The sequence below is a fragment of the Geotrypetes seraphini genome, chromosome 14 (genome assembly GCF_902459505.1).
Source record: "Geotrypetes seraphini chromosome 14, aGeoSer1.1, whole genome shotgun sequence".
Classification (NCBI taxonomy): Eukaryota; Metazoa; Chordata; class Amphibia; order Gymnophiona; family Dermophiidae; genus Geotrypetes; species Geotrypetes seraphini.
The window spans coordinates 73065370-73088705 of NC_047097.1; the positions used below are offsets into that span (position 1 = coordinate 73065370).

Below are 23336 nucleotides of genomic sequence, written 5' to 3' on the forward strand. Positions count from 1 at the left end.
TCCGCCGCCCAAGCGCGCAGCCACAAAATACGCCGCGCGGCCATGCCATAGACTTAGCCGAAATCCGCACCAAGTCATAAAGAGCATCTGAGAGGAACGAGGCAGCCATCGCAATCTTCGCTACCTCCTGATCCACTAGAGACCAGTCATCAGACTCCCGATCCAGGACACGCTCAGCCCACCGAAACACGGCGCGAGCGACTAGCTCCCCACAAACAGCCGCCTGGACCCCAAAGGCAGAGACATCAAAATCATACTTAAGAAGAGTCTCTAACGCACGCGCCTCCGAGACCCTAAGAGCAGAACCGTCCATAACAGGCACGGTATGCCGCTTAGGAAGTGCCGAGACCACCGCGTTCCCCATTGGCGAAATTAAGGTAGCCCTACCTCCCTCCGGGACGGGATACCCAAGAGCCAAGGCGCACACCAAACGAAACTGCGCCCATAGGCCACTGCGCCAACACAAAATCCCGCAAATCCTGACGCACAGGAAAAGAGCGGGAACCAGGACAGACCCCCTGAAGCAGAGGGGCCCCCATACGCGGGGTCTCCGGCGGCGCCACTGCAAAAATGCAGCACCAAGGAGACCTGCTACACAGGTCTAAAAGCTCATCCCTCTGAATAAAAAAGCGCACCACGGACGCATCTGCTCTGGAAGACGGGAAACCCGCCGCCCCGCTGCCAACAGGCGTCCCCTCTAGAGGATCCTGGAAGCCCGCCAAAGCAGCCAGGTCCTCAACCAGGCCAACACGCTCCTCCGCCCACCAATTCGCAATCCAAGCCCCCCCGCGGGCGCTTGGATGAGGGAGGAGGAAGAGGGGACGCCAAACGAAAAGAGGGAGGCAAAGCCATAGGGGGCGCGGAGGGAAACCCCCCCCCGAAACCCCCCAGGCGCACGTGGGACCCCCAAAAGTCCGCACAAAGAAAGAAAATAAATTGGGGGCAAAAAACCCCTGGGGGTCCCCAGGGACTCCCTGCCCCAGCAGGGGTCCAAGCTGAAACCTGCCCCTGTGTTCGCCATACAGGGGGAAGGTCACCTGAGGTTGCAGACAAAATGGAGGGGCCAGACAAAGAAAATGGCGAAGTTCCCGCCAAAAATGCTCCCTCCATGGCCTGTAGCGGCTGAGAAGACTGAACAGTCCCAGCCGCTAAGACAGGCAAGTCGGCATCAGCTGTCAAAAAATCAGCTGAGAGGGAATCCTTCGGGGAATCCCTCCGTGGGCGGTTGTGGAAGACCGGGCTTCCCCACTGCTCCAAGCCGACTCGCGAGGCACCATCGGCGGGGAGCTCTGGGCGCCTGCAGCCGCTGCCGACGGAGCTCCACCACCTCACCGACCCAAACCGCCGAGTTCAGGCCGGCCGCGAGTGCCTCGCGGCTGGACTAAAATTGTGGCCTACTCCCCCGGAGAAGGGCACAATTGCTCCAGACGCGACCTAGCTATAAAAAAGTGCTGGTTACATGAAAAAATACAGTAAAATACAGTTTTCTTAAAGGGAAACAACCCTTCAGACCAGCACTACCTCAGGATTTTTTTTTTTTTTTTTTTTTTTTTACAGAACAGACTCCACAGGCTCTCGAAGCAATATGCCTTGCTTGACTTAGGGGGCAAGGCTTACTGCTGAGGCTCCTCTAAAAAAATGTGGGGAGGTGGAGGAAGTGGGGGGAGGGACCCCGCTCGTGACCCGCCGGGTTTGACACCCCCGAGGTCGGACGAACCCCCAAACAGAGTCCGTCCAAGCTCCGTCCGGCTAAAAACAGGGACAATAAACCCCTAAACAAATTCCAACAGCCCTACCAAGGGAGATGGGTACAGATCACTCAACACCTGCTGGAGACTGAAAGAAGACAGACTGAGGGAAATAGAGAAGGGAGGATAGTATATACTGTCCCAAAGTTTTGTTTTCAGTCTCCACCTGCTGGTCATGATTAGATATATACCCATTCGTAAAGTTAACCTCTACTGGTCTGGAGAGTGCTAAAGAACAGATGATAATAAACTAAACCGAACATAATAGCACCTTACAATGCATTAACAATTGACAGGGAAAAATCTACAGTAGCCAAGGAAGAGGAAGCCCTTCTCCAACCGGCTCTCCAACTATACTCAGGAGTAAGAAGAAAATGATTTACTTTTAAAAATATCACAAATGTTTTTAAGAAACTGATGAAGCAAAGTTTATAGTGTCCACAGGGACAAATTTTTCCACGTCCCCACGGGAACTCATTTTCCCATCCTGTCCAGTTCTTTCCCTGTCCCTGGCACATCCCTGCAAGCTCCGTCCTCATCTGCACAAGCCTCAAACACTTGAAAATCCTACGTGTTTGAGGATTGTGCAGTTAAGGCAGAGCTTATAGGAATGGAGCAGGGACAGGGACAGCGACAAAACTTGTGGGGACAGGATGGGGAAATTGAGTTCCTGCAGGAACAGGGAAAAATTTGTTCCCGTGTTATTCTCTAGTGCCCAGAAGTGGAAAGACTAAAAAATTAATGCACTATTAGTTTGTTTTTTGTTTTAAATAATCTATAAGAAAGTCATCCATAATGGGCAACAGCTCACCTTTATCGCATACATGCTGGTGAACTTTGAATACCAACTGCTGGCCTTTTTGGCAACGCCTTTACCAGCAGAAAACATACTACTCTTGAGGACATCAAACGTGGGTGTCAACATATCTAAATTAAATGAAGAGGGAGACACAGGAGACAAAGATCCATCTGGGTTCTGCGGCACTTCTCTTTGTGGGCTGTTTGGAGAACAGGATGCTGAGGACCACAGTCGATCCCTAGCCTTCTCAACATGCTTCGCGTGGCAAGTCTTAGATTTGGGAAATGCTACTGGTTTGGGGGAACTTGGGGGGAGGCTGGATCTCCGACAGGAGTGAACTATAGGTGAACTCTTGCTAAGAGCTTTCTCATCACATGCTCTTTGAAAGTCAATGCTGGGGGTCCTGCTAATTAAGGGGCTGCTCATATTGTTCATGTAGGTCTCAATTTCCTCTGCCAAGTCCCGTCGCACAGATGGCATCAGAACATCCTCCTCTTCCTCCTCCTCCTCCCCCTCTTCATCTTCTTGCTGCTCTCTCTCAGCAGCCAGCAATGATAACGGGTCAAATCCAGTCTCAACATCTGTTTTCTGCACCAGCGTAACAGCAAAACTGTTGCTGCTGCTCTGCTGTAGCCTGTGAGCTGCTGAATAAACTGGCGTCATAGGCTCATCCAGGTCTTCCAGGTCAAATATGACAGGTGACTCTGCCTTGTTCCCATCCTCATCACTTGACTCCTTCTCAAGACTCTCGCTCTTTCTTCTTGGGGAACTCTTTCTGATATTTAGAGTGGTCGGTCTTATGCTTTTCTGGAACAAGCTGGAGAGAATTTTTGCATCATCTCCCAACTTTTTAACCATTTCCGAGCTGGTTTCCTGATGAATTCCATTTATCAAAAGTCCCATCACGGCATTTCCACTATGATGCCGACTCCTGCAGTTCAAGACTATCTGCTGCTTCTGGCTGGGCTCCACTGCGCTTTTTTGTCGCTTTCGTAAACTTTGGCTTTGAAGAGTGCCTGCTTCACTGGTACCATTATGAAATGATGATGCAAACATCAGTCCCACCGAACTTCCTGAGAAACGAGCAAAAAAGACCAGCCAATTAGGATATGTAATTAAATAAAACACTGATAGTGGCATTTTCCAAAGAACCTCCAAAATCAGGATGTCTGAAGTAAGAACATAAGCATCGCCGTACTGGGACAGACCAAAGGTCCATCAAACCCAATATCCTGTTTCCAACAATGGCCAATCCAGGTCACAAGTACCTGCAAAAATCTGCTGCTACCTTAGAAAAAGATCTTGTTCTACAATACATGGTGAAATGGATGCTTTATGTGTCGGTGATGTGCAGCACAAATATACATTTTAGAAAAACAGATATCTAAAATATGAAATAAAGGTGGGCCTATACTATCGTCCACCCGAGCAAACCGGAGATATCGATAAAGAAATGGAAGCTGAGATGAAGCGAGAATGCAAAAACGGTAACACTTCAACTACCCTGGGATAGACTGGAGTCTTGGAAGCTCAAGATGCGCTAGGGAGACAGAATTCCTGGAGGCTACACAAGATTGCTTCATGGAACAGCTTGTTAGAGAACCAACGAGAGGAAATGCCAATCTGGATCTAATCCTAAATGGGTTAAGGAGACCTGCAAAAGAAGTGGAAGTAGTGGGACCGTTGGGAAACAGCGATCATAATATGATCAAGTTCAAGGTTGAGGTAGGAAAACCGAAAGGAAAGAGAACCATAGCGACAACTTTTAACTTCAGGAAAGGCAACTACGAAGCAATGAGGGAAATGGTAAGGAAGAAACTTAGGAAAATGTCCAGAAAATGGCAAACGGTAGAACATGCCTGGTCTTTTTTCAAGGACACGGTGAGCGAGGTGCTAAATCTGTATATCCCCAAATTCAGAAAGGGGTGCAAAAGGAGTCGAACAAAAGACCCGTCGTGGATTACTAAAAAAGTGAAGGAAGCGATAGGCAATAAGAAAAATTCATTCAGGAAATGGAAAAAGGACAAAACTGAGGGGAACTGGAAAGAGCACAGGAAGTATCAAAAAGAATGTCACCATGTGGTTCGAAAAGCCAAAAGAGAGTATGAAAAGAGGCTAGCCAGGGAAGCACAAAATTTCAAACCGTTCTTCAGATATGTTAAAGGGAAGCAGCCGGCTAGGGAGGAGGTGGAAACACGAGAATGGTGAAGCTCGGGAACTCATGGCCAAAATATGTGGTAATACTGATTAGCATATGGACAAGTTCTTGGAGGAAAAGTCCATAGTCTTGGGGAAACCACTGCTTGCCCTGGTATTTGTAACATGAAATCCTACTACTATTTGAGTTTCTACCAGAAACCAAGAAAAAAGGTAAGTGATGAGTGATTGCCACTTGCTTCATTGATTGGAGTTAAACATTAAATAAAATAATGAGCTTGTGGATACACAGATGTGTTTGGACCAGGAGGGTTAGGACAAGTGATTATAAGCTATAAATACTAAGTCAGGATCTGAAATAGCTGAGTGTTATAAGAGATCCAATGTAGCTAGTCTGATGCCCTTCCCTTCAAAAGACTTCTACAGAGTGTGTTATATTTTACTGCATATTTTTAAGAATTAATTTGGAGTGCTTTTTGCTCCCCCTCTTTCTTGGTCTGTGATGGTTTCAACTTTGTGAGACAGCGATTGTATGTTTTAGTGTGACCCTATGATCTATTGATTTCAACTACAGTATTTGAGTTTCTGCTAGGAACTTCATTGGTTTGACCCAGGATGGCTATTCTTATGATCAAGGAGAAGCAGAGGGGTCAGATATTATGAATCTGTTTATCTGATTTTTTTATCAGACAGTATCACAATAGCAAAATAATTCTGGGTAAACATCAACTTACCAGTACGATCATCATCTGAGATTGTCACTGAATTTCCAGCAGCACCACTGAGTGGCAGGAAATCTGAAGAGGAGTTCACACTATTTGAACTCTTATAAACCAGCTGGGGAAGACAGTCCTCACTTCCTTTAGTGCTCTCTATCTCTGATACTGTATGTAAACATAAGAAAAAAGGGAAAGCACAGTTACTTACCGTAACAGGTGTTATCCAGGGACAGCAGGCAGATATTCTTGACTGATGGGTGACGGCACCGACGGAGCCCCGGTACGGACACTTTTAGAGTGATTGCACTCTAAGAACTTGGAAAGTTCTAGAGACCGCACCGCGCATGCGCGAGTGCCTTCCCGCCCGACCCCGACGCGCGGTCCCTCAGTTAAGATAAGCCAGCTAAGAAGCCAACCCGGGGAGGTGGGTGGGACGCAAGAATATCTGCCTGCTGTCCCTGGATAACACCTGTTACGGTAAGTAACTGTGCTTTATCCCAGGACAAGCAGGCAGCATATTCTTGACTGATGGGTGACCTCTAAGCTAACAAAGAGAGGGATGGAGGGAAGGTTGGCCATTAGGAAAACAAATTTTGCAAAACAGATTGGCCGAAATGTCCATCCCGTCTGGAGAAAGTATCCAGACAATAATGAGATGTAAAAGTATGGACTGAGGACCACGTAGCAGCTTTGCAGATTTCCTCAATGGGTGTGGAACGGAGGAAAGCTACAGATGCTGCCATAGCTCTAATTCTATGTGCCGTGACAGAACCTTCCAGTGTCAGTCCGGACTGAGCATAGCAGAATGAAATGCACGCAGCAAGCCAATTAGATAGCGTACGCTTAGAAACAGGACGTCCCAATTTATTAGGATCAAAGGACAGAAAAAGTTGGGGGGATGATCTGTGGGGCTTAGTACGGTCTAAATAGTAAGCTAAAGCCCGCTTACAGTCCAAGGTATGAAGAGCCTGTTCCCCGGAATGAGAGTGAGGTTTAGGGAAAAAAACAGGTAGTACAATAGATTGGTTGAGATGGAACTCAGAAACAACCTTAGGGAGAAACTTTGGATGTGTACGTAGAACCACCTTGTCGTGATGAAAGACAGTGAAAGGTGGATCAGAAACTAGTGCATGGAGCTCACTGACCCTCCTGGCAGAGGTGAGAGCAATAAGAAAAAGTACCTTCCAAGTGAGAAACTTGAAAGAGGCAGTAGCCAAGGGTTCAAATGGAGGCTTCATCAAGACGGAAAGAACCACGTTCAGATCCCAGATCACCGGAGGTGCTTTGAGAGGTGGTTTCAGATTGAAAAGACCTCGCATGAATCTGGAGACCAGGGGATGAGCTGAAAGGAGTTTCCCCTGGACCGGCTCATGAAAGGCCGTAATGGCACTGAGATGAACTCTGATGGAAGTAGACTTGAGACCAGAAGTAGACAGAGAAAGTAGATAATCCAATAGAGGTTCTACTGTAAGAGACTTGGGGTCATGATGATGTAGGAGGCACCAAGAAGAAAATCTCGTCCACTTTTGATGGTAACATTGTAGAGTGGCTGGCTTCCTGGAGGCGTCTAGGATGGAGCGAACAGGCTGAGATAACAAAAGATCAGCTGAAGTCAGCCCGAGAGATACCAAGCTGTCAGGTGTAGAGACTGCAGGTTGGGATGGAGGAGGGTTTCCTGATCCTGTGTAAGCAGAGATGGAAACAGAGGAAGTAGAAATGGATCCCTGGAACTGAGTTGAAGTAGAAGGGAGAACCAATGCTGTCTGGGCCACCGTGGAGCAATCAGGATCATGGTGGCTCGTTCCCTCTTCAGTTTGAACAAGGTCCGAAGCATGAGAGGCAGAGGAGGGAAAGCATAAAGGAATAGATTGGACCAATCCAGAAGAAACGCATCCGCTGCCAGACGGTGAGGAGAGTAAAGTCTGGAGCAGAATAGGGGCAACTGATGATTGTGAGGAGCTGCAAAAAGGTCCACCTGAGGAGTGCCCCATTGTGCAAAGATGGACTGTAGAGTCGATGGGTCGAGAGTCCATTCGTGGGGTTGAAGAACTCTGCTGAGCTTGTCCGCTAAGAAGTTCTGTTCTCCCTGAATATAAATCGCTTTCAGGAATAAGTGGTGCGAGGACGCCCAAGACCAGATTCTCTGGGCTTCCTGGCATAAGAGGCGAGAGCCCGTTCCCCCTTGCTTGTTGATGTAGTACATAGCCACCTGGTTGTCTGTGCAAATTAGAAGGACTTGAGGAAATAGAAGGTGTTGGAAGGCCTTGAGGGCATAGAACATTGCCCTGAGTTCCAGGAAATTGATGTGATGCTTCTTTTCCTGAGGAGTCCAAAGGCCCTGAGTCTGGAACTCGTTCAGATGAGCTCCCCATGCATAAGGGGAGGCGTCGGTGGTGATGACCAGATGATGAGGAGGCAGATGGAACAGAAGGCCCCTGGAGAGATTTGAGGATATCAACCACCATTGCAGAGACTGACGAAGAGACGATGTCACAGATATGTGTCGTGAGCAAGAGTCTGTCGCTTGAGACCACTGGAGAGCCAGGGTCCATTGAGGAGTGCGCAGGTGAAGCCGTGCCAGGGGTGTGACATGAACTGTGGAGGCCATGTGACCCAAGACAATCATCATCTGCTTTGCAGAAATGGAGTGCTGGGACAGCACTTGCTGACAGAGCGATTGGAGGTTGTGAAGACGGTTGTCCGGCAAGAAGGCTCTCATCTGGACCGTGTCCAGTACCGCTCCAATGAATTGAAGTCTCTGTGTAGGCAGAAGGTGAGACTTGGGTATATTGATTTCGAACCCCAGTAGTTGTAGAAAAAAGATGGTCTGGTTGGTGGCCAGAAGAACAGTCTGAGATGAAATGGCCTTGATTAACCAATCGTCCAGGTAGGGAAAAACCTGAAGGTGGTGGGAGCGTAGAAACGCTGCTACCACTACCAGACATTTTGTGAACACTCTTGGAGAGGAGGCGAGACCGAAGGGGAGCACTCTGTATTGGTAATGACAGTGATTGATCATGAAACGAAGGTACTGTCTGGAGGCCGGATGAATTGGAATGTGAGTGTAGGCCTCTTTGAGATCGAGAGAGCATAGCCAGTCGTTGTGATCGAGGAGAGGATAAAGCGTAGCTAGAGATAGCATCTTGAATTTTTCTTTGACCAAACATTTGTTGAGATCTCGCAGATCTAGAATAGGTCTGAGGTCTCCTGTTTTCTTGGGTACTAGAAAATACCGGGAGTAGAATCCTTGCCCTCTTTGGTCCAGAGGAACTTCCTCTATGGCGTTCAGAAGCAGGAGGGACTGAACCTCCTGACAAAGGAGGGCAGATTGAGGAGTGTGCAAAGCAGACTCTTTTGGTAGACTTTGGCCCGGAAGGGTGTGAAAGTTGAGAGAGTAGCCGTGGCGGATGATGTTGAGGACCCACTGGTCCGAAGTGATAACTTCCCACCGGCTGAGAAAGAAAGACAGTCGTCCTCCTATCGGTTGAGGGAGGAGAGGAGATGGTTGAACGCTGGCTATGCCCTCGAGTATCAAGTCAAAAGGGCTGAGTCGACTTTTGTGGAGGAGGCTGCTTAGCTGGTTGTTGCTGCTGAGGCCTAGGTGTTTGCCGCTGCTGTTGCCGCTGCCTCCTAGGTTGCTGAGTGGAAGGCTGCAAGGGGCGAGCCACAAAACGCCGCTGATAGGCCGTTTGCTGTCTGAATGGCCGTGAAGGTGGAGGTTTCTTCTTAGTCTTAAGAAGGGTATCCCAGCGGGTTTCATGAGCCGAGAGCTTCTGGGTTGTTGAGTCCATAGAATCTCCGAACAGCTCATCCCCTAAACATGGGGCATTAGCCAACCGGTCTTGATGATTAACATCAAGCTCAGAGACTCTGAGCCAAGCCAAACGGCGCATGGCTACAGATATGGCTGTTGCTCTCGAGGTAAGCTCAAAAGTGTCATATATAGACCTTACCATGAATTTTCTGAGCTGGAAAAGAGCTGAAGAGCACTGATGGAAAGCCTCACGATTCCCTACAGGAAGGTACTGCTCAAAGGAAGCCATGGTGGTAAGGAGATGCTTTAAATAAAACGAAAAATGAAAAGCATAGTTACCAGAACGATTAGCAAGCATTGCATTCTGGTAAAGTCGCTTACCGAATTTGTCCATGGCTTTACCCTCTCTGCCAGGAGGGACAGAGGCATAGACACTAGCTCCTAAGGACTTCTTGAGGGTGGATTCTACAAGAAGAGACTCATGAGAGAGTTGCGGTTTATCGAAACCAGGAATAGGGATTACTTTATAAAGGGAATCCAATTTGCGGGGAGCTCCCGGGATAGTAAGAGGAGTCTCCAGATTCTTGTAAAAGGTCTCCCTAAGGATGTCATGTAAAGGGAGTTTCAAGAATTCCTTTGGAGGCTGGTCAAAATCAAGAGCGTCCAAAAAAGCTTTGGACTTTTTAGACTCAGCCTCCAAAGGAATGGAAAGAGATTCACACATATCTCTTAAAAAAGAAGAGAAAGAGGTGGAATCAGGTTTGGTGGAAATATCCTGCAGAACAGGCTCGTCTTCCTCTGATGAACACTCACCTTCTGACTGAAGAGGTTCTTCAGAGTCGCCCCACAGATCTGGGTCTCGAACATGGGGACCACGGTCCCGAGACTCAGGAGTGGATGGTTCTCGGTGTCGGGACTTCTGTACCGACTTACCCGACCTCACCGACGCGGTACCGGGCGATGTTATCGGTCGCACCGGAGCCGATGTCTGTACCGATTGATGATGAGACCTGGGCTCCGGTGCGAGGACAGGCATCGATGCCGATGAGGCCAAGTGTACCGGTACCGAAGGAGTGGATGGTGACAATACGGACTGTTCCACGATCGGTACCGGTTGCTCAGTGGGGACCGATACCGGAGGGCTCGGTGTCAGGAGAGCTGGAAGATGTTGTTTGAGCTGTTCCTTCAGCTGCACCTGCAAGATGGCCGCAATGCGGTCATCAAGGGAGGGCACCGGTACCGCTTTTTTCTTCTGCGGTACCTGCGGTGCCGCTCGACGCCCTGGAGATGAGGAGCCCGATGTCGAGGGATTCACCTCAATAGGGGCGGAGCGCTTCCGCTGGCGCCTCACGGTCGGCAGGATTGGACTCTCTGCAATGGAGACCGGAGGACGTTCCAGCGGGGAAGGCTTCTTAGCCGGCTTACCTGCATGCTGCGATGCCGACGCGGTATCGCGTGGCGTCGATGAGGTGGGTGCCGACGAAACAGGTACCGAGACCGGCGCCGAAGACGCGGGATCGGACATGTCGGTGCCGAAAAGCAGTCTCTGCTGTATCTCTCGATTCTTGAGAGTCCGTTTTTTCAAAGTGGCACAGCGGGTGCAGGTAGAGGCCTGATGTTCTGGACCCAGACACTGAAGGCACCAGTTGTGCGGGTCTGTTAGGGATATAGGCCGTGCACACCGCTGGCACTTCTTGAACCCGGGCTGAGGGGGCATGAACGGAAAAACGGCTTCTGCCAAATCGAAGGCCGAGGCCTCGATAATGGCAGTAGGCCCCGCCGGGTCAAATAAAGAAAACTCGACAAAACAAGAGAAATTATTATTATTTTTTTTTTTTTTTAAAGAAAAAGGGAAGGGTAAAAAGAACCCGAAAAAGTTTACGCGAGCGGGACGGCGAATGAAAAAAAATTTTTCAACAGCCGTTGAAAATGCGACTTCTTAGCTCCGCGGAAACTAAGAAACTGAGGGACCGCGCGTCGGGGTCGGGCGGGAAGGCACTCGCGCATGCGCGGTGCGGTCTCTAGAACTTTCCAAGTTCTTAGAGTGCAATCACTCTAAAAGTGTCCGTACCGGGGCTCCGTCGGTGCCGTCACCCATCAGTCAAGAATATCTGCCTGCTTGTCCTGGGATAAAGGCAGTTATGCATCAGGACCATAAATCTATGTAACTAAGATGTCTGATGGTGCACCTGCTGATCCTGGCAGAATTATGTTTCTGATCCAGGGCTCCCCTACTTGGCCTAGGTATAAGTAGGTCAACATTAGGGAACCCAGAGACTCCCCAAAATGGTTACAGCCCACCCTGAGCTTAACAGCTGCTTAACAGACTTTCACAATCTGGGTCCTATGATCAGAAAAGAGGAAGTGAACAGCAACTGTAAATGATAATTATTGGAATCTTAATATCTCCCCTTAGTATGCCATGGCTGGAATGGGTTCCAATTGGGCTTCATACCTTCATTTGTCACCGCCCCCCTCCACCCCAAAAAAAGTAAAAGTACATTTATAAAAGTGTATTAAATCAAATCTAAGAATCTGCAAATCATATTTGACAAGATGTATTTCAATGTATATTTTATTTCTATGTAGAAGTACTCTACTATTAAAATGGTTTACTTGACAAATGAGAAAAGCAAATTTATATTTATTTTAAATGTATTTCAGCAGCAGTGGAATGTCCTAGCTCAATAATTTCAAGCAGTGTGGTACATATTTGTATTTATCTCTTTTTTAAGTTTCTGAATCGTCTTTCCTTTTTTTATGCATACAACCAGGTGTAAAGGGAGAGCCATGTACAACAGCTTTGCCTAACGGTCTACCGAGAATGTTTGCATTAAATATGAATGTGATCGGGGAAGACAATATCAAAGGCACCCTGCTTAGTCTGCCAAGAAACTGCTGCACAAGTAGCAACCCCCCCCATAAGTCATTCGCAACCTGGTGCTTGTGTAAAGGTAATGGCACAGAAGCAGGGGAGAGATCGTCCAGGGGATGCTGCCTCTTTGCCTCGTCTCCGCCCCCCCCCCCCACCCCCGGCATACTTCTTGAAACATTCGTCAGAACAAGCAGCATCTTCCACCTGACTTATCGTGCTGGCCTTGGCTCCCTTTCGACATCACAGTCACAGGATGTGACATCAGAAGGGAGCTGAGACTGACGCATGCAGCAGGTGAAAGATGCTGCCCAGGGCAGTGAACATTTCAAGAGCAATGCAAGGGGTGGCGCTCAAGCAGTGGGGAAGAGCAGGGGTGTATGCAGCTCGGTGATGCCAGCTGCTACTGCCCCAGGCACCATCCTCCCCAGCTAATGCCACTGTGTAGAGGGGACTAACGTTTCTTTGTAATGTTAAGTAAAAAGAAAAATCTGAGACTGAGTTTGTAAAACACATACATTCTGTAGAATGGGTGCCTCACATATAGTGGAAGAGCAAAAAAAAAAGTAATTAACTGAATAGGTATCTATAATAGATTTGACACTTAATGAAAACAGCAGAGACAGAACAAAAAACCAACAAAAAAGAAATTTAAAAGAAAAATCAACAAAGGCAAAATAAAACAAAAACAAAAGCAGGACAAGGGAGACAGCACAGAAGATGACCTAACTGGCTGCCATCTTGTTGGAATATTCATTTCTACCTCTATCTCTACCTCTGTCTTTATACTTTTATCTTTACTTTTCATAAATTGTTTCTTCAGGTACTTTAGTTAGATTGTGAGCCTTTGGGACAGTTAGGGAATTTCCAAGTACTTATTTTATTTATTGTATCTTTTAATGCATCATTTTTGTAAACCGCCTTAGAAACCTCACGGTTATTAGCAGTATATAAGAATTAAATTAAATTAAAAATTAAATTAAACTTAAAAGCTAGATTTGTCTAACAGACACAGAAAGATAGAACCTGACCTTTGCTCCCAGCATTAAAAATTATGAGAGCAATTTAAAAGATACATACAGGAGCTGGTATCACTTTCTTTCCTGTCATCTTTCTCTTCTTGTGTGTCTTGCACACTTGATTCTCCACGTTGGACCTCTTCTTTAGATAAAGAGTTGTAGCCAAGATCTGACTGACCACCTGAGAAAGAGCATAATGAAAAAAAAGTAACGGTGACAGAAAACATCGCCGATGCTAGGCAGAACTCTCAGCCAAATTGCTTTTATAGCTGTCTGAACAGGAGCTGCCTTCATGATTATAACCAGGTTTCATCAATGCTGCTCCAAAACATGGGAGAGGAAAAGAACACAATCTGGGAATAGCTCAAGAATATTAAACACACACTTGGCACCCAAAGCCATATTTTCTAAGGGAAGAAAGGTGGATTGCATAAAGTGGCACATTTTGACAAGCATCTTTTGAGTCTGCAAAGTTGACATGCTGCTTTAAATTACTACTAGCAACTCGGAATGGTCACAGTAGAAGAGCATTTGATTACTGAGTCATGTACATGCGAAGACAATTAACTTATCTGGAGAACCAGTTTCTAGACTTACTGTAAAGATCATCTAGGCACGCAAGTATTTTTTATTACAGTGGAGGTGGTAAGTGAATTCAGTGATTACTTCCTAATTTTCTATGTTGTAGCTACATATGTGAATGTTATTAGATTGGATTCAGATATCCTGCATTAACCACTAATAGAAGAACTGTACCATAGGGTGGTCCACACAAGAGACTTCTGAAATATTTTACCCCTGTAACATTGATGGGGGGGGGGGAGGGGGGAAGAGACTGAAAATTGTACTGCCTCTTTTATACCCATGTGGCAATGGGCTACACTCGTTCTTTTATGAAAAGCATTCCTTTGGCATTATAAAGGACTAGAAACGTGCAGGAACTCCCCCTTAGAAGGGATACCATTTTATTTGGAACATCTATGAGGGCAAAAAGTCAAATTTCGGCAAAAAAATAACAAACTTTTGTTTATAATGACGGGAGTTGCCATGCAGCTTATTTTAAACAATTGGAAAAATTGGGATAGATTAAATTATTCATTCTGGTGGGAATCCCTATGTTATGTCTTTAAAATGAAAAAGTTTATGGCCATTCAGAAGGGATATTATAAAAAATTTATGGAAGTTTGAGAACCATTAACTAAATATTGTAAAGACTGATTTATTTATATAAATGAGGAAAACATACACATCCTGGGGAGAGGGGCATGTTTTGGCACTGTTTAAGAGGTATGGATTAGGTTGTTTACAGGTAATTTTATGAGTTGTTGGTGAATTGGAAAATGGGTGGGAGAAAAGTCTTGTCATTATTTCTATTAAATTTATTGTGCTATAATGTTTATATTTTATGTGCACAATTGTAGTTTTAAAAATGAATAAAGAATTTTAAAAAAAGAAGGGATACAGTTGAGATTTTTCCTATCTGCTTTTGGCTGGAAGATTACTGCGCACTGATCCTATAAACTGCTATAGACACCTTCAGGATTAAATTGAGATCATATTATAGTGGAAAAATTTGTATGGCCCTTGAATTAAACCAAACTACCTGAAGATGTCTGAAGAGGCTGTTTCTAACACATTTCAGTGACATATGCTCCGTGGTCCAAATAAGTTAGGCAAGTGGTAGGTGCCCTACTGTTATCTAACAATCATTTTAATTGGTATTAATCGGCACGGTAATTGACCGAGTCGTTCAAAATCAATAAAAATGTAGGCACCCATAGGGTCCTTTAAAAAAGGACGCCATAATCACGTCTACAGAGCCACCTAAAGTCAAAGTAGGCGTGGTTCATGCTGACAATGACTTTAGGCGCTGCAAGACACCTCTGTAGTCACGACTCTTCTCAAACACAGGCACCAGGAAAGTAAACCCTGGCCTACATTACTGGTCCCTATGTTTAACAATAGATCTGATTCTGCAAATGACACCATCAGTGGTGTTTTCGTAGGCCGCCGTTGATATAGGCACTGTTTACAGAATCCAGTCCTATTTGTCTCGTAATTCGATATAATGAAGTTCTATTGTAGCCATAACTATGGTAACACATGCAAACAAACCTGTACTTGATCCATCATCAGCAGAATCCCCTTTGATTATACGTCTGCTGAAGTGCGTCTGCTCCACAGTGTTGATGTCATTAGAGCTATCCATGCTTCCATGACTAACCGCATCCAAGTCACTGCCATCTGCTTAAGAACAAAGCAGGAAGCAAAGTTCATCAGTCTATAATATACGGCTTCTTTCTGGCTTTCAACAGACCTCTGCTCTTACATAGTTAAAGTTGTGAAAATAAAACCTCAAATTGATTCTGGCTTCTAACTACTGGTACATGGTATCAAGTGAGATTTAAAATGTTACTTCCGGATGTTCCAGTTGCTCTGAAAATGAAACTGATGAGATAGGAACCTATACAGATGATCCAGTTTTCTGCTGCAAATATTAAAAGATATCAGATATAAGTATTCCGATGTTCAGAGGAGAGCTTTTTCTAATTATGCCTCTGAATTATGGAATGTGATTTCTAAAGGCCTCTGCTTTGGACTTTGTGATCTCAGTTTCCATAGGGCATGTAAGGCCTGGTTATTCTGGGAAACATTTGAATAATATATGTTTTCTGGATATGATTTTATGCTTTACTGTTTATTTATTATGTTATTGTGATACAATTTGAATATGTATAATAAGTCACCTGGAGCATCCTTTGTGCAGATGCCTCAAATTTTAGTAAGACAAACTAATCTTAATAGAGTAGCAGGTGTTCTCCATTTGAAATAAGATGGACAAGATAAGCATCCTCGATAAATGGGTTAAATCATCTGATAGAACTCATGCAAGAAAACATTTCCATCAACTTTGATGCTCTACTATTATACCTGTGCTACATAAATGTATCCAATTTTGATTAGACCCTCAGGCATCTCCTATGGCCCTGATCACGATTCAAGTGACCCTATGAAAGGGAAGGGATCTAGGCGGCTTCCTGATCCCATCAAGCAAAGGGTCCTCCACTGCTTCTTCATAGATGGTGGGGTAGATAGCTGGTGAGCCTTCATCCTCCTTCAGGTCCAAGTCTGAGCCCCCGAGTAGCTCCTTAACTCAGCAGCCCCTCTCCTGCTAACTGTTACCCACAGTTTCTGCAGCACCAGGGACATTTTAAATGGAACAAGCAGAGGTGAGAATATTATAGAAAGACTTCAGCTGTCCTCCAAGAATACCTGCTACAGGTATCCGAGGATATGATGGATGAAATGTTCTCAGAAATGACACTCTAAATAGATTGTTTTCACTTTTTTATGTTAAAGGCAAACAAAAAAATAAAGAAACCGCTAAATAAACTTTTTACCTTAGCAATAGGTCTTTTTCAGTGCATATATTTTATAATGAAGGCTAACTAAACATTCTAAAAAATGGGCTCCTAGAGGAATAGATTTTAAATGTTGAAGAACAGACTGGCTAAGTGTACTGTCTTCTAAATAAGACTGGCCACTGTGAATGCAAGATACTGGGCTAGATGGACCAATGATCTGATGCTATTCTTAGGTTCATTCTGTGTAAGTATTCTTGGAAGCAACTGGGTTCCCACATAGCTGTAGGAAGAGAGGAATCAAGGTTGATGTGACCAATGAGGCACGATGAGAATCATGTTGGCTCGATTTGGCAAAGGTTGAGTAGAGTTTTCCTGACAAGAGGTACTGGAGAGAATGCATAGTGGAACTTCTCTTGCCATGCTTAACTGCCATGCATATCTACAAGGATCTACGTTCCTTCTAAGCTGAGCACATGAGCATCATTCATATATTCTAGGAGCATCGCTCACAAAAATACTTGCAAATCTGGAAAATTGTTGGATTTTTAGAACTTTTGCTTACACAAAAAAAATTTCAGAACTTGTTGTTCACATGAGAAAAAAAATTTACATGCACCCAGAAAATCCTTAGAGGGAGCATTGCATGGACCACTGAGGATTTTTCTAGAAACATGTCAACACTGTTAAATGCGACTCACCTTGTTTTCAGAGAATAACAATTATTGCACAGGAAAATGGAAATACCTGAATGGGTTGCATGTAATAGGTTTGCTTGTGGCTTTTTCAAAGCTCTTTTAAACTGTGCTGTTCCCTGAACAACATTTCTGATCTTTGTCCATAAGAAATAGCCACCTCTGTTGCTGGAGGGCCAGATGCTTTCTAAGACAGCCTGGTGATTGGAGAGAATAAAAGATTTTTTTTATAAATCTTTATTCATTTTTAAAACTTACAATAAGTGTCTCAGCAAATAAAAACATTTTAACTTAGATACAACACTTATCTAATGCAATAATCCCTTTTAAAAAGTTTATCACCCTTCCTTCCCTATCAAAAAAATATAACATATATATCATATAATAAAATATTTCCTAACATTCCTTACAATTATATAAAGACCAAACTCTATCCCCCCCCATCTTGGACATGTACTATTAAGTGAAAAATGGAATCTATTCATTACAATAATTTGTTAAAGGCTCCCAAACATCCTGAAATTTTCTTAAACACCCCTACTGTGTAGCTATTACTCTTTCCATTTTATATATATGACATAAAGAATTCCACCAGAAATTGTAGTTCAATCTATTCCAATTCTTCCAATTACTTGTGATTTGTTGTATGGCAACCCCTGTCATAATAAGCGAAAGCTTATTATTTTTTTGAAGATATTTGGCTCTTAGCTCTCATTGACATGCCAAATAATACAATATCATCATCACCGGGTTTTCTAATAGACAATTTATTTGGCCCCATATTGATTTCCAAAAAGCCAAAATAAGGAGAAATTAGGTTCTTACCTGCTAATTTACTTTCTTTTAGCTTCTCCAGACCAGTAGAGGTTAACTTTACGAATGGGTATATATCTAATCATGACCAGCAGGTGGAGACTGAAAACAAAACTTTGGGACAGTATATCCTAGCCCCTCCTCTCTATTTCCCTCAGTCTGCCGAATAGCCAAGCAGAACCAAGAACTGGAAAACAACAGAGAGAAAAAACAATACTCCAAAAGGAGTAACAAATAACATACCCAAAATGCTGTTGGAAAATGCAGAGGAGAAATTCCCGAAGGAAGAATGTCCCCACAGCTCGCCAGCTAAGCCAGCCGAGCCACAGCCGCTGTTCTTCAATTCTCCCCGGCCCTAGAAAAATACTAGAACCCGCAGCAAAAACCAAAAACTGCCCGCGCAACAGCCCCAACAACAACAACAACAGACAGGGTGGGGACCTCTACTGGTCTGGAGAAGCTAAAAGAAAGTAAATTAGCAGGTAAGAACCTAATTTCTCCTTCTTTAGCACTCTCCAGACCAGTAGAGGTTAACTTTACGAATGGGACGTACCAAAGCAGTCCCTCTCACGGGCGGGACCCCCGAAGGGCCGATACCAGTACACGCTCACCGAACACTGCGTCCCGACGCGCCTGCACATCAACCCGATAATGACGAACAAAGGAATGCAAGGAGGACCAAACCGCAGCCTTACAAATATCCACTGGAGGCACGAGCGACGACTCAGCCCAAGAAGCCGCCTGACCCCGAGTGGAATGAGCCTTGAGAAACTCCGGAACAGGCTGCTGTTTCAGAAGATAAGCGGAAGCAATCGTCTCCTTGATCCAGCGCGCAATAGTAGCCTTAGAAGCGCCCGCTCCCCGACGAGGACCCGCCAGGAGGACAAAGAGATGATCGGACTTCCGGAATTCCTGGGTCCGCTGCACATAAGAGCGAAGGACCCGACCGACATCCAACTTGCGCAGCTGCCGTTGCTCATTAGAGCCCTCCCGACCACCCAAGACCGGGAGAACATTACATTACATTACATTACATAAGTGATTTCTATTCCGCTTGTGCCTTGCGGTTCTAAGCGGATTACAAGTTAGAAGACTGGACATTTCCAGTAGCATTGCAGTACATATAAACAAGAATGCGTTAAGTTACAATTGTTGTTCTGGACTTTTCCAGGATAAATTGGTAGTAGATAGTAGATAGTGATAGGTTGTTTAGACGAATAGAGATAATATTGTCCGGTTGATTGACATGAAAAGGAGAAACAACCTTCGGCAGAAAGGAAGGAACAGGCCGCAAGACGACCCGCTCCCTAGAAAACTCCAAGAAGGGAGCCCTACAAGAGAAAGCCTGCAGCTCAGAAACACGCCTAGCAGAAGTAATGGCCACCAAAAAGACCGCCTTCAAAGTAAGGTCCTTCAAAGAACAGTCGTCCAAGGGCTCGAAAGGCGGACGCACCAAAACAGAGAGAACCAGATTAAGATCCCAAGAGGGAACCGAGGGCCGTAGGGGAGGCCTAAGCAACTTGGCCGCCCGCAAAAACCGAATCACATCAGGAAGAGCCGATAAACGCTGACCTGACACCAACCCTCGAAAGGCCGACAGGGCCGCAATATGAACCCGGAGAGAAGACCAAGCCAGGCCTCTATCCAGGCCATCCTGCAAGAACTCCAGAATGTTAGGCAGATAAGCGCGAAAAGAGGTCACTCCCCGCCCCTGACACCATTCCTCAAAGAGACGTCAAACCCGCACATAAGCCCGAGAGGTAGAAAGCCTCCAGGACCCCAACAGTGTAGAGATCACCTTGTCTGAATATCCCTTCTTGCTAAGGCGACCCCTTTCAAGAGTCACGCCGTAAGACAGAAGGGAGACGGGTCGAACATGGGAATGGGACCCTGCATCAGAAGGTCGTCCGAGAGAGGCAGAGGAAGAGGATCCGCTACCAGGTGCCTCACCAGATCCGCATACCACGGACGGCGAGGCCAATCCGGCGCCACCAGCACCACCAAACCCGGATGGTGAACAATGCGAAGAAGCACTCTGCCCACCAGCGGCCAAGGAGGGAACACATACAACAGCCCCTCCGTTGGCCACTGCTGGACCAGAGCATCCAGACCCTCGGCCAGACCGTCCCTGCGACGACTGAAGAAGCGGGGCACTTTGGCGTTGCCACCCGTGGCCATCAGGTCCATCAGGGGCTGCCCCCAAGCCTGCACTATCAACTGAAACGCCTCGGCGCCGAGACACCACTCTCCTGGATCTAGAAAGTGACGACTGAGGAAGTCTGCCTGAACATTTTCTACTCCGGCTATATGAGAGGCCGAGAGGTCCAGCAGATGGGATTCCGCCCAAACCATGAGCAGAGCCGCCTCCTGCGCCACCTGAGTGCTCTTGGTGCCCCCCTGACGATTGACCTAAGCCACCGCCGTGGCATTGTCCGACAGCACTCTGACCGACTTGCCCAGCAACAGGGAGTGGAAAACCAAAAGCGCCAGACGGACCGCTCTGGTCTCCAACACGTTGATCGACCAGGCGGCCTCCTCCGCGGACCAGGTGCCCTGAGCTGAGTGACCCAAACACTGAGCCCCCCAACCCAGGAGACTCGCATCCGTCAGGAGCACCGTCCACTGCGGGAGATCCAGACCCACCCCCTGAACTAGGTGAGGGGTCTGGAGCCACCAACGCAGACTGCAGCGCGCCAAGCCTCGCAGGGGGACCGGAACATCCATCCCGTGCCTCTGGGGAGACCACCTCCGGAGCAGAGCATACTGGAGAGGACGCATGTGGGCCCGCGCCCACCTCACCACGTCCAGGGACGCCGCCATCGACCCCAAGACCTGGAGGAAATCTCGCGCCCGAGGACACCGGGACGCCAAAAGCAGGCGAATCTGAGATTGCAATTTGCTCACCCGGCCCTCTGGGAGGAAGACCCTCCCCAAAGAGGTGTTGAACAGCACCCCTAGGTACTCCAGACGCTGAGCCGGGACCAACCGACTCTTGGAAAGGTTGACCACCCAGCCCAGCGACCGGAGAAACTCCACCACCCGAGCAGTAAACCGGGAGCTTTCCTGCAACGACTTTGCCCGAATTAACCAGTCGTCCAGGTAGGGGTGTACCAGGATGCCCTCCGACCGCAAGGCTGCCGCGACGACCACCATCACCTTGGTGAACGTCCGAGGAGCCGTGGCCAGCCCAAAGGGAAGCGCACAGAACTGAAAGTGCCGACCCAAGATCGCAAAGCGCAGGAAACGCTGATGAGAGGCCCGAATGGGAACATGCAAGTAGGCCTCCGTCAGATCGAGAGAAGTGAGAAACTCCCCCGGCTGAACCGCCAGAATGACCGACCGCAGAGTTTCCATATGGAAAGAGGGAATCTTGAGAGCCCTGTTGACCCCTTTCAAATCGAGGATGGGCCGAAAGGTCCCCTCCTTCTTGGGCACCACAAAGTAAATGGAGTACCTGCCCGTGCCCCACTCCGGAGGGGGCACCGGAACAACTGCCCTGAGATCTAGCAAGCGCTGAAGGGTCTGGCGAAAAGCCTGCGTCTTCCCCGGAGTCTGACATGGAGAAGGGAAGGAAAAAATCCGGCAGAGAGCGGGCGAACTCCAGGGCATAACCGTCCCGCACCACCTCCAGGACCCACTGATCGGACGTGATCTCGGCCCATTTGGGGAAAAATTCGCGCAGCCGGGCCCCCACCGGAACCAAAGGGGGCGCCGGCAAGGCGTCATTGTGCAGGACGGGAAGCGGGGGAACCGGCGGAGGGATTCCCTGCCCCCCGACGGGCCCCCCGAAAGGGCTGCATGCGCTGGAAGAACCGACCCCGGGAAAATCCCGGAGACTGGAAAGAAGCAGCCCCACGCCCAGGGCGATACTTGCGAAAATCCCGCAAACGCCCCCGGGCCGCACCCCCCCGAGACGCCGGACGGGCACGGTCCTCCGGCAGACGGGGAACTTTCGAGTCCGATAAAGTCTGAATCAACTTATCCAAGTCCTCTCCAAACAAAAACGACCCCCGAAAGGGAAATTTAGTAAGCTTAGCTTTGGACGCAGCATCCGCCGCCCAAGCGCGCAGCCACAACACACGCCTTGCGGCCACGCCAAAAGCCATAGACTTAGCCGAGATCCGCACCAAGTCATATAGAGCATCTGAGAGGAATGAGGCCGCCATCTCAATCTTCGCTACCTCCTGATCCACCAGAGACCAGTCGTCAGACTCTCGATCCAAGACCCGCTCCGCCCACCGAAACACGGCGCGAGCGACCAGTCCCCCACAAATAGCCGCCTGGACCCCAAAGGCAGAGACCTGAAAATTTTGCTTAAGGATGCTCTCCAATTTGCGCTCCTCAGAGTCCCGCAAGGCAGAACCGCCCTCAACAGGCACGGTATGCCGCTTGGAAATTGCCGAGACCACCGCATCCACGACTGGCGAAGCTAACGTAGCCCGATCCCCTTCCGGAATGGGATACAGGCGAGCCATGCTGCGCGCCAGCCGAAACGGCGTCTCCGGCGTTTTCCACTGCTCCAGAATAATATCCCGAATATCCTGATGCATAGGAAAAGAGCGGGAAACGGAACGGATCCCCCGTAACAGGGGGTCCCCCACACGCGGAGTCTCCGGCGGCGCGTCCTCAAAACGCAAAACCGAAGAAACCTGCTGAATAAGGTCAGGCAGCTCATCTTTCTGAAAAAGGCGCACCACGGACGCCTCGTCACTGGAGAACGGGAAATCCGACAACCCGCCGCCAGCTTCCGTCCCCTCCAGAGAGTCCTGGAACTCCTCAGAAGGGTCCAGGTCCTCCTCCAGACCGACCCGTTCCTCCGACCACAAATTCTCGTCCCACGACACCCGCGGACGCTTGGACAAGGGAGGCGGCGGAGGGGATGTCACGCCAGACGAAAGAGGCAAAGCCGCAGGGAGCGCGGAGGAAAACCCACCCCCCGAAACCCCCTGGGCGCAACCGGGACCCCCAGCCGTCTGAAAATAGGCTCTGCATAAAGAAAAGAAAAATTCAGGAGAAAAACCCCCCGAGGGTCCCAAGGGACTCCCTGCCACAGCAGGGGACCCAGCAGAACCTTGCCCCTGCATAGTCAAAACAGGGGGAAGGTCACCTGAGGTGGAAGACAAAATGGAGGGGCCAGACAGAGAAGATGGCGGTTTTCCCGCCAAAAAAGCTCCCTCCATAGCCTGAAGCGGCTGAGAAACCTGAATAGTCTCAGCCGCTAAAGCAGGCAAGCCGGCATCAGCTGTCAAAAAATCAGCTGAGAGGGAATCCTTCGGGGAATCCCTCCGTGGGCGGTTGTGGAAGACCGGGCTTCCCCACTGCTCCAAGCCGACTCGCGAGGCACCATCGGCGGGGAGCTCTGGGCGCCTGCAGCCGCTGCCGACGGAGCTCCACCACC

At 47.8% G+C, this 23336-nt stretch overlaps 1 protein-coding gene across 7 annotated transcripts in view; it reads right to left on the bottom strand.

The window, feature by feature from the left end:
• DENND4A (DENN domain containing 4A) overlaps positions 1 to 23336 on the bottom strand; it is a 135697-nt gene that overhangs the window by 39985 nt on the left and 72376 nt on the right. For 6 of the 7 annotated variants that reach the window (XM_033919966.1, XM_033919960.1, XM_033919965.1 and 3 more), the window contains 5 exons: positions 17178 to 17322; positions 15184 to 15315; positions 13130 to 13249; positions 5439 to 5588; positions 2560 to 3620 (listed from right to left, as the gene is read on the bottom strand). In XM_033919966.1, coding sequence (XP_033775857.1) covers positions 2560 to 3620; positions 5439 to 5588; positions 13130 to 13249; positions 15184 to 15315; positions 17178 to 17322 — 1608 coding nt within the window. The remainder of the gene's footprint in view (positions 1 to 2559; positions 3621 to 5438; positions 5589 to 13129; positions 13250 to 15183; positions 15316 to 17177; positions 17323 to 23336) is intronic. The other variant, XM_033919967.1, reaches the window with a different exon arrangement.